At 35.0% G+C, this 12,500-nt stretch overlaps 1 protein-coding gene across 1 annotated transcript in view; it reads left to right on the top strand.

The window, feature by feature from the left end:
• The window catches only part of LOC119580675 (glutamate receptor 4-like), a 191,095-nt gene that overhangs the window by 24,887 nt on the left and 153,708 nt on the right, over window positions 1–12,500 (top strand). The window contains exon 5 of the mRNA XM_037928773.1: window positions 827–921. Within this exon, the coding sequence (XP_037784701.1) occupies window positions 827–921 (95 nt within the window). The remainder of the gene's footprint in view (window positions 1–826; window positions 922–12,500) is intronic.

The following is a 12,500-nucleotide window of genomic DNA, read 5'->3' as shown; positions in this document are numbered from 1 at the left end:
GTGCGCGTGTGTGTGTGTTTGTGTGTGTGTGTGTGAGTGTGTGTGTGTGTGTGTGTGTGTGTGTGTGTGTGTGTGTGTGTGTGTGTGTGTGTGTTGTGTGTGTGTGTGTGTGTGTGTGAGCGCGTGCGTGAGTGTAGTGTGTCTACATCCGTGCGTCTGTGTGCCTACGTGTCTGCGTATGTGTCTGTATGTGTTTTGGAAGTTTCAGCTAATCTCAAATAACGGGAAAATAAGTTAATCACCAATTAAAATCAGTGATGGTAACATTGCAAGACGAACGGAAGAGGCACAAATTAGGGAATTAGTAAAGGAATATGATGTGGTTCGATAGATGAAGTTGGGAACAGGAGTAATGCCAATAATAAAAAGATGAGTAATACTAGTATTTGTAATGAAAAATATAATGAAAGTGATGATAATGATACCAATTATGATGACAATGGTAATAATGGTAGCAAAAATGATAATAATGATGGTGATAACAGTAATGATGATAGTACGTCTACTTCTACCACTAATACTACTATCAATAATAATAGTGATATTAATATGATAATTATAATAACACTAGTAATAACAATACTAACAACAACAACAAACAACAAAACAACAATAATAATAACGGTAACAATAATAACAATACTAATGACGTAGACATATACGTACATACACACATCCAACGGCACTGTGCAACCACGCCTCTGAACCTCCAATGCCGTACAATGTACCCAGAATCATATATTGATTCCTCCTCATTACTAAATCACTAAATTAAATTACTATGTTACTCAATCATCCTCATTGCTACCTTTTCTTCCCTCGCCAGATACGCTACACATCGTCAAGGATAACACCTATGGGGCACTTGACGAGACTCAAGAAGGCGGATGGGATGGCATGGTAGGAGAGCTGGTTCGGAGGGTAAGTGTTGGCACTTTGTAGATGCAGATCGATCTCTCGTTGTTTGTTGCTGGTCCCTTGTTCTATCTCTCTCTCTCTCTCTTTTCTGTTTGTTCTTATTGTACTTCTTTTTTTCTTTCTTTCTTTCTTCATCATCATCATCATCATCATCATCATCTCCTTCTTCTTCTTTTTCTTCTACTTCTGTTATTCTGTTATTAACATTTTTGTGGTTGCTGTCGTTGCTGTTGCTATTGTTATTACTATTACTGTTACTATTACTGTTATATTATCATTATTATTTTTTTCATCATCATCATCATTATTATTATTATTATTATTATTATTATTATTATTATTATTATTATTATTATTATTATTATTATTATTATCATTATCATAAATTATTATCATCCTATCATTATCATTATCATCATCACTAGTATTGTTGCCTTTTTGTTATTAGCATTATCATTAGTATTATTGCTATTATTGTTATTATCATTGTCATTACTACAATTAACGAAATCGTTATTGCATTCATAAACATTGTTATGATCTTCATCATCATTATTATTATTATTATTATCATTATCATTATTATTATTATTATTATTATTATTATTGTTATTATTATTATTATTATTATTATTATTGTAGTTGTTGTTGTTGTTGTTGTTGTTGTTGCTGTTGCTATTATCATTGTCAATACTAGCATCATTAATTTCTTTATTATTTTGATTATTTTGATTATTATTATCTTTTTTTCAATACCATTATCCATAGAAGTAATATCAATACCTTTATACAAATAATCATCATTATCAGTAGTAGTAGTAATAGTATAAAAAGTACCATTTTATTTTATGGTGTAGGAGTAGTGCTATTATCAGTTTCATCATGGATATTATTATCATTATCATACTAAAATATATAATAGTAATAGATAATGATGATGATAATGATAATAATAATCATAATCATAATCATAATCATAATAATGATAATAATGATAATAATAATAATAATAATAATAATAATAATAATAATAATAATAATAATAATAATACAAATAATGATAACAATAAGAAAAAATAACAACAATATTAATATTAATAATAGCATTGATAATAATGATAATAATGAGAAAAAAAAATATATAAAAGCAAAATTAATTATGATAATGCTAATAGTTATAATAACAACAACAGCAATAACAATTATAACAATAATAATAGTACAAATAATAATAACAACAACAACAACACTAATAAAAATAAAACAACAATTATACCAATAATAAATTATAAAAAAGGAAACGAAATCTTCAAGAAATGCATTATTTCGTCCCTTGTCGAAGCAATATATGACGTGGTCTCACAAGCGGCACTGTATATTGCTCAGTCGGTTGTTTATGGGCCCATATGTCCTAGCACCACCACCCAATCTTGGAGACTTGCAGCTCGATGGTCCCAGCTTTTTATCCTTTGCTACCCTTACCAATCTGAGGAGGAGATGAGATGGGCTGGGAGGTGGTAGAGAGGGTGGGAGGTGGGTTGGGAGTAAGGGGGGGTTGGGGTGAGAGAGAGAGAGAGAGAGAGAGAGAGAGAGAGAGAGAGAGAGAGAGAGAGAGAGAGAGAGAGAAAGAGAGAGAGAGGGGGGGGGGGAGGGGGAGGGAGAGACTTTGAAAGAGAGAGAGAGAGAAAGATAGAAAGACATGAGAACAGAGAGACAAACAGACAGATAAACACACAGAGGCAGAGACAAAGAGACAGAAACACAAAGAGACAAAGAAATAGAAAGACCGTGACACAAAGAGACAGAGCGAGAGACAGATGAACATGAAAGACAAACAGGCAGACAAACACACAGAGGCAGAGGCAGACACAGAAAGACAAAGAGACAAAGAGGCAAAGATATTGAGAGACAGTGACACAAAGAAACAGAGAGGCAGAGATAAACCGATTCTTTCCTTACCCCACCTCCCTCATTCGCTTCGATCCCGCACTGACAGGGCACCGTAGCGAGGTGAGACGAGGTGAGACGAGGCGAGACGAGGTGAGACGTGGCGAGACGAGGCGAGAGGCAACAGAAAGGTGACAATCGGGTTACATTTTCTCTCGTGTCAATCAATACGTTCAGATTGATCCCGGGGGTATCTACGGGATTCACGAGATTTGCCTAATCCGCCGTTTTGACTCGTGCGTGCGTTGGAATCTCCCCCCTCCTCACACACACACCTTTGTTCTCATAAAGACTTTTGAGTTTCTTTGGTGCTTATCTTTTTTCTTTTTGCTTGTGTGTGTGTGTGTGTGTGTGTGTGTGTGTGTGTGTGTGTGTGTGTGTGTGTGTGTGTGTGTGTGTGTGTGAGCTCGCGCATGTGTGTTTGTGTGTGTTTGTATGTTGGTGAGTTTGCTTCATCTTTAAAGGTATTCTAGTGCGTATTTTACTGTACGACGTCAACGTGTGTACATCACGCGTTAAATTGTGTTAAATGTTTGCGGGTGTGTGTGTGTTTGTTTGCTTTTCTGTACTGTTGTAAAGAACTCTGCTAAACAAGTTCTTTCGAATATTGTTTGTAACACAAAAAGACTCGTTTGATTTTTAAAAGTAGCGGCGCAAACAACTGCAAGCGAACACGGACTCGAAAAACCGCTGGGTGCAGCAGCCGGGTGGCCGTGGGAGGGAGTGCCACGACAAGCCGGTTGGGTGCCTGTTGGTGCCAAAGGCAGCCAGATGTGGGAGTCAGAGCTGACTCGGCTCTCCCTATCTGTCTAGTTATATACGTGTGCGTGTTGTGTGTGTGTGTGTGTGTGTGTGTGTGTGTGTGTGTGTGTGTGGTGCGTGTGTGTGTGTGTGTGTGTGTGTGGTTTGTGTGTGTGGTGTGTGTGTGTGTGTGTGGTGTGTGTGTGTGTGTGTGTGTGTGTGTGCGTGCGTGCGTGTGTGTGTGTGTGTGTGTCTGCGTGTGTGTGTGTGTGTGTCTGCGTGTGTGTGTGTGTCCATCAAACAAAATCATTGCCAAAAAAATCTTCCACTAAATCTCCGAACGATCTTCAGCACTGTGCTAATCTAGATCATGTATTGTCTTTGTCTCTCCACTCGTATCTGAACTTTTCCTACTACAGTTACTGCTTTTTACTCCAACCGGTCTTTAGTTTTTCTTTAGTTTTTTAATCTGTTTCCTATTCGTGTTGACCTTTCTTATTGATCACTGTCTCTTCAATCTGTGCTGATTCATTTAATTTCCAAGACTGACATTTGTGCCTAGTAACTGAAAATATACATTGAACTTTTCATGAATCGCTAATGTTTTCCATGGTTTTTCATCGAATACTAATGCGCCTGCTATTCTTTTTTCTGTATGTGTATTTGCTAACTTCTTCAAGAATTGTACCATCAGTTTTCATTATCTGTTCATCAGTCTTATTTTCTTCGCCCTAGCCACCCCTCTTTTCTCTCTCTCTCTCTCTCTCCTCTCTTCTCTCTCTCTCTCTTCTCTCTCTCTCTGTCTCTCTCTCTCTCTCTCCTCTCTCTCTTTTTCCTCTCTCTCTCCTCTCTCTCTCTCTCTTCTACTTCTATCTCATCTATCTATCTCTCTATCTATCTATTCTCTTTCTCTCTCTCTCTCATCTCTCTCTCTCTCTCTCTCTCCGTCTACCTTTTTCCCATCTTCCCTCATGTTTTCTCTCTCTATTTTCCCTATACCCCTATACCTGGCCTCCTTCCTCTTTGTTCTGTGCCCTTTCCCTCATCTCCCATACCTCTCCTCCCCCACTCTTGTTCCTTGTTCCCTTTCCCTCTTCCCCAATACCTCTCCCCTCTCCCTCTATTCTCGCCATTCTTCCACCTCCTTCTCATCTTCCTCCATGCTTCTCCCCTTTTCACTATCTTCCCCTAACCCTCGCTGCCGCCCCGTCGTGTCACCAGAATGTGTCAGAGGCTGCTGACATCCCTTGGCCTAGCGTGACTCCGGGCCTGACCTGATTGGTGTTGGCGCCTATTTGATTATGTATGGATAGAACGGGCGGGCGACGACGCTTCTACGACACTACATGAAGGGAATTACGTTTCGGGAGAAGACACTTTGTCATTTCTGTATGATTGGGATGACGACCACTTTCTGTTTTTTGTTTATCCGTTTATTTCATTATTATTTAGCTGTTTTATGTCTCTGTGATTATGTTCTTGATTATTGTTATTATTACTATTTTTTTGCCTGTCTGTTTCTTTGTCTATCTATTGCTGTATCTCTGTCTATCCCCAACCCCCTTTCTCTCTCTCTCTCTCTCTCTCTCTCTCTCTCTCTCTCTCTCTCTCTCTCTCTCTCTCTCTCTCTCTCTCTCTCTCTCTTTCAGTATGTGTGTGTTGCGCCATCACCATTTATGGGTTTTAAATGTTAGGAATTATTTTCCTTGAATAATAGATTATTTGCAAAGAAATTAATCATGATGATAAAGCGAACTTGTTTCGTATGTCTACACATGCTGATTGATGAGGATTTCAGGGGTGTGTTTACCCTGTGTTTTCGCGTGGTTATCTGTGCGAGTGCAATGTGCGTGTATGAATTCATTAATGTAAAACTCTGTGTGTATGATTGTGTATATTTTTGTGTGTGTTTAGTCGGTGTTTCGTGGGTGCCTGTATGTGCACTGGTTTTTGTTTATGCTGATTCGTGTGTCATCTCTGTGGGTTGTTTATGTGTGCGTGGATATAACTACATGTATGTTTGCATATAATTCTTAATTGTGATTGATGTATTAGTGTGCTCGTGTTTACCGCGTGTGTGTGTCTGTGCGCATTTCTGGTCGTGTGTATCTGTGCTTGTGTGCGTGCGTCTTGACAAATGCCCTCGGGGGGAGCGGGGAAGGGGGGAGGGGGGAAAGGGGGAGGGGGGGTCGGCAGGGCTGTCCGTAGCGCCACCTCGCTCGTTTCTCGGAGACGAAGTGCCTGATAAATTAGCAAAGATAAGACAAACATCTTTCTTGGCCTTTCCTCCTCCGATGGTTGCTTTTGTCTTCGCAGCCTGGTCGCTGTCTTCCCTTTTCCCTTTCTCTTGTTGTTATCTCCCTCTTTCGGATTGGCTCCGTGGTCGTAAACGCTCTCGGTCACTTTCGTCGCGATTATCGTCGTCATTACCTTTCCCATCCCTTCATTTTCCCTTATTTTTTCACTCAGCATGACTGAGTACCGTAAAAAAAAAAAAAAAAAAGAGAGAAAAAAAAAAAAAGGCTTATCAACACTCTTATCGCCATCAACAATCCCTACGACTGTTAATATTAAGGAAGTTATTATCAGTCTCATCTTTAGTAATTTTGACCAGCAATAGAAAATCGTCGTTATCATTTTCATTATCATTGGGTTATCCATATCTATTTCCTCCTCTTTCGATTCACCATCCTCACTATCTCCTCTATCAACATCATCAGCATCAGCATTACCATCGTCACCATCCCTCCTTCCTCATCACCATCCACACCACTAATACCGTTATCACCATCAACGCCATCCTCACCATCCTCACCATCAACATCATCCTCACAGTGATTATCATTAACACCATCTTCATTATCGCCCTCAACACATCCTCACATTCATCGCTATTATCAGCATCATTACCATTTCCATAATCACCATAATCACCGTCCTCACCATGGTAATCAACGCAATCACCATCATCGCTATCCTCACCATTCTCACCATTAACACTATAATTATCATCAACACCATCACCACCATCAACAACATCCTCACCATCAACAAATCACAATCCCTCCATCCTCACATATCGCCATCACCCTCACTATCACGATCCTCTTCACCATCGACACTATCATCACCATCACAATCCTCTTCGTCATCATCACCATCAACACCATCTCACCATCATCACCATCTCACCATCGTCACCATCATCACCATCATCACCATCACACCATCATCACCTCACACCATCAGCACCAATCTCGCCATCAACACCATCCTCACCACCCTCACCAACTCCCCATCGTACACCATCCTCACCATCCTCACCATCACCCATCTCACCATCACACACATCATCCTCACACCATCACACATCATCACCATCACACCATCTCACCATCATCACCATCCTCCACCATCCTCCCATCATCACCATCAACACCATCCTCACCACCTCCCCATCCTCACCAATCCTCACCATCGTCCCATCCTCACCCAGCAGCCGAGGTGTCCCTGGCGGCGGCTCCCTCACTCCTCGGCTCCAAACCATTAATCATCTTGAACATCCGGCGCGTCACCTTCCTCTCCCTTCCTCTCCCTCCCCGTCTTTTATTCTGCTCTCTCTTTCTCTCTTTCGCGTCGCTTCTGTTCTCCTTCTTGTAGGTTTTGGTTTATCCTATTTTATCTTTTTTTTTTTTTATTCGTTTTTATTTATTTATTTTTATTCGTTTTTATTTATTTATTTTTATTCGTTTTTATTTATTTATTTGTTTATTTATTTTTATTATTATTTTCATGTTTTTTTGTGTGTGAAGGGGAGGTAGTTTATGTAGCTATTTTTTTCGTGATATATATATATATATATATATATATATATATATATATATATATATATATATATATATATATATATATATATATACATATATTTGTGTGTGTGTGTGTGTATGTGTGTGTGTGTTTTTCTATGTCATTTTGTGCGTTTTTGAAGTTTGTTTTGTTTTTTCTCTTATCTCCCCCACCTCTCTCTCTCTCTCTCTCTCTCTCTCTCTCTCTCTCTCTCTCTCTCTCTCTCTCTCTCTCTCTCTCTCTCTCTCTCTCTCTCTCTCTCTCTTCCTCTTCTTTATGAGTATATTTCCGAAGAAACTTTTTCTTCTCAATTTTTTCTTCTTCTTGTAGTTTTTCTTATTATCATCGAAAATTTTTCTTTCTATTTTTCATTTTCTTCTCTTCAGTCTCAGTCTCATTTATCATCTTTAATCGAGAACTTTCCCCAAAAAATTTGCATTTTTAGTGTTATCAATATTGATGTCCCTGTTATCATTATTGTTGTTCTTTTTCATCAAAATTACCATAATTATTATTTTTCTTATTAATGTTATCATTAGTGTTAATGATATTATTAACATCATTATTATTATCATTATTATCATTATCATCACAATCATCATCAATATTAGTATTATTATCAAAGCCAATATTTTCTGTCAGCATTATTAACTTGATCATCATCATTGTTATCAATACTATTGTTATCATCAGTTACTTTCATTTTTTTTAAAGAAAACTTTTCGGCTCATAAAAAAAAAATCAACATCTTTTCTCTTCCTTTCTGACTTTTAAGGATTCCCTTGACTTTCTTATTACGCTGGTTTTATTGTTAACTGAATCGCCTAAGTATCTGTACAGTAAAATTCAGAATGTATTCTATTAAAGACGATTTCCAATTCAGGATCATTGTCTGAAATGTCTGTCTTTTTTTTACTCTTTCTCTTTTCTTTTATCTTTCTTTATCTCATTTTTCATTTTCATATATATATATATATATATATATATATATATATATATATATATGTATATATATATTATTATATATATATATATATATTATATATCATTATATTTATAATAATTTTATATATATATATATATATACTATTTTAATATATATTAATATAATATAATATAAATATATATATATATATATATATGATATATATGTGTGTGTGTGTGTGTGTGTGTGTGTGTGTGTGTGTGTGTGTGTGTGTGTACTCGTATATACGTACTTATTTATCGATCAATCTTTTTCGTATCTCCCTATTCCTCTCTCATTTCCGCTCGGGAAAATTTCGCGCAATGCCTATGACCGTTAGCTTTTCGATTTCTTAATTCTTGCCAGAAATCTTCGAAAGAAGAAAAAAAGAAAGAAAGACATGTATCACCACAAAAAAAAATAAAAAATAAAAATGGGACGTTATAAAGATATTCCTCGGAACTCTTCTTAACTCCCTCCCACTCCCCCTCGCCCCTCCTCACTAAGCCCCTCCCCCGAGACCCCGCCCCCCCTTCGCTCAACGTCTCGGCCGGACTAACCTCTATCTGCCAGTCTGAATGGAAGACACTCACGCCAATAAAAATTCTGTCATAAACTTTATTGCTCGGAAATGGTCGGTAAATCCATACCTCACTGGGGCATATAAGGTATTGTTAATGCAGGAAAATAAAAAGGGGCATTATTGTTTATATGAACCGGGAAGAAACGTTTATAATGAAGAAAGAAAGAGGAAAATTCTCTTCTTTTTCTTCCTCTTCTTTTCTTTACTCATTTATCTATCTGTCTATTAATTTATATAATTATTTGTCGATTTTTGTCTAACATAGGGTAGTTTATATGAAAGAGGATGCATTATGGACTTCAAGTTCATAATGCATTCTCACACACACACACACACACACACACACACACACACACACACACACACACACACACACACATACACACACACACCACACACCACACAGCACGCACCACCACACACACACAACAACACACCACACTACACACACACACACACACACACACCACACACACAACACACACTACAACATACACACATATATATAATATATATATATATACTATATATATATATATATATCATATATATATATATATATATATATATATATATATATATATATATATATATATATATATATATATAATATATATATATATTATATATATATATATATATATATATATATATATATATATATATATATATATTATATATATATATATATTATGTATGTAGATGAAATAACAGCAGAACTAATCAAGAATGCTGGCGAAAGTGTTGAATACTTCTTCTACAAACTTTGTATGAAAATATGGAATGAAAGAAGATAGCCAGAAGACTGGGTAAAATCAGTCTTTACTCCCATACCTAAAAAAGGTGATGCACTCCAATGCAACAATAATAGGACAATTGCATTAATAAGTCACAGCAGCAAAATTTCATTTGAAATTTATTGCTGAAAGAATGAAATTGAAGTTAAGAGAAGTAATTGCAGACGAACAAGCATGTTTTCGCCCTGGAAAAGGTACCAGAAATCAGATTCTAAATCTGAAATTGTTCATAGAAAAAAACAGAGAACATCAGAAAGACCTATACCTGTGTTTCATCGATTACTCGAAGGCTTTTGATACGATATCCTCTGGAATAACATGAACGATATGAGGTTTCTGAAGCACATCATCCAACTAAGTAAAGCCATGAACCGTATTCATATTGACAAATGTAGACAAGGTATGAATGAGAATGAATATCTTCACAATACAAGAGATGTATCTTGTATTGTGAGGATGTTCATTCTTATTCATACCTTGTCTACAAGTAAAGCCTTATGCCCAAACAACAAGCAACTGAAAGAACCCTTATGTTTAACAGAATTTCAAGTCAACCATGGAGAAACAAAGGTTGCTTTGTCTCTCCCTTTTTTTAATATATTTCTAAGCTATCATGAAAGATGCTTAGAAAATTTTTTAAAGGAACTGTAGATGTTGGAGATACGAAAATATCAAATCTAGATACGCTGATGATTTTTTTTATCGCCAGCAGTATATTAACAAAAATAACTGTTATAAAGTTAGAGAACAGCGAAAAGGCTGGCTTGTTTCTTAATGCAAAAAAACTAAAATCTGAAATCGAAAATAAAGGCATGAACGATGATACTTTTACAAAAATGGAGTGGTTTTTGGGAAAATGTAAAAGAGTTCATTTCTTGAAGCTGTTTTAACTAATACATATATGATTCACCGGAGGAAAAAGAGAGTTCCATTGCCAAAAACGCCACAGTTGCCTCAAAAACACCTGGAAAGACCGAACATTACCCTTTTGGAAAAACTGAGGTTTTGACTCATTTAGTTTTCCCCCAAATTTCATCTATGGGGGTTGGGTGTGAAGAAAATATAAGAAAAGGTCAAAAGTTTTGAAATGTGGTGTTACAGAAAAATATTTTTTTTAAATGGGGGGGAGAAGAAAAAAGGGAAATGAATGAAAAAGTTTTCTTGAAAGGGAAAAAAGAAAGGGTAATTTAAAAATGTTAGAATTTAAAAAAAGGAAAAAAAGTTTATTATGTTAAGAATAAATATTAAATTTTAAGGGGATGTATAAAAGAAGGAAGAGGCAAAAAGGATGATGAAACAAAGATAAAATTTTTAAATTAATAAAAAAAATTATTTATAAATTAATAATATATTATATATATATTAATATATATTATATATATATATATATATATAATTTATATATATTTCTATTATTAAAATTTTTATATATATATTAAAATATATATATTTTTATTATTACTTTAATTATATAAAAATTTTATTATATTATATAATAATATATTTATAATATATTATAAATATTTTATATTTTTTTTATTATATATTATCAATATTATATTTTAATTTTATATCTTAAAAATAAAATATTAATATTCTATATATATATTTTTTTAAAATATATATATTATATATATATATTCTATATATATCTCTTAAAATTCTCCCCTATTTAAAATATTATATATAAATCTTATATTTATTATATAATTATATATTTTTTGTCGATTATATAATATATTTTTTATATATAATTTTATTATTAATTAAATATATATATTTTAATAATATATATCTATATTCTATATATCTCTATATATATATTTTATATATATTTTAAATATATTATATATATTATATTATATATTATATTTTTCTATTATATTTAATATATTTATTTTATTAATATTTTATAAGATATAATAATATATTTTATCTATATATATTTTATATATTTTTTATATTTTATATATTATAACCAAAAAAACAATGGAATAAATCACAGCAAAATCCGTCAGGTACGGCTGAAGGGGCTGCTTCCCATGATCAAAAACACGAAAGCCTTTTTGGAACTTGCCTGACCTCATTACGGGACCGGCGTTAGCGACATAAGCATAAACATCCCCTTGTATTTTTTTATTTATTTATAATCTGAATAATCTTTTTTTTTTTATTTATAATCTGAGTGAGAACGAGAGAGGAAGGGAAGGAGATAGAGAGAGAGAGAGAGAGAGAGAGAGAGAGAGAGAGAGAGAGAGAGAGAGAGAGAGAGAGAGAGAGAGAGAGAGAGGGAGGGAGAGAAAGGGGGGGGAAGTATATTATGATATCACTACCTTTAACCTTTATTTATGTTTTTACATTTAAAATCTTAATTTTGGTGCAGAAAATATATTTTGAAGTGATTCAGATAATTAGGATGTTTTTCGTTCTTAATTAAAAGCATCAAAGTCCGCATCATGGACGATATGTCAAATAACTCCTGGGCCTTTTATTTCCAAAATGCTAATAAAATCCAAAAATCAACCTACTCACTCCGCCTTGGCCACTCCCCCCCTCCCCCAGCTTCCTCCGTCTTCCTTATTCCAGCCCCTCCTCTTTCCCCTTTCTCCCTGCTCCCCTCTCCCATCTTTCTTCCTTTCCCTTTCGTTCAATCTTTCCCCCTCTCTCTTCCTCTCGCCTTTCCTTTCTCTCTCCCTGCCCTTTC

The sequence above is a fragment of the Penaeus monodon genome, chromosome 14 (genome assembly GCF_015228065.2).
Source record: "Penaeus monodon isolate SGIC_2016 chromosome 14, NSTDA_Pmon_1, whole genome shotgun sequence".
Lineage (NCBI taxonomy): Eukaryota > Metazoa > Arthropoda > Malacostraca > Decapoda > Penaeidae > Penaeus > Penaeus monodon.
This window is presented reverse-complemented; position numbering and strand designations above follow the sequence as displayed.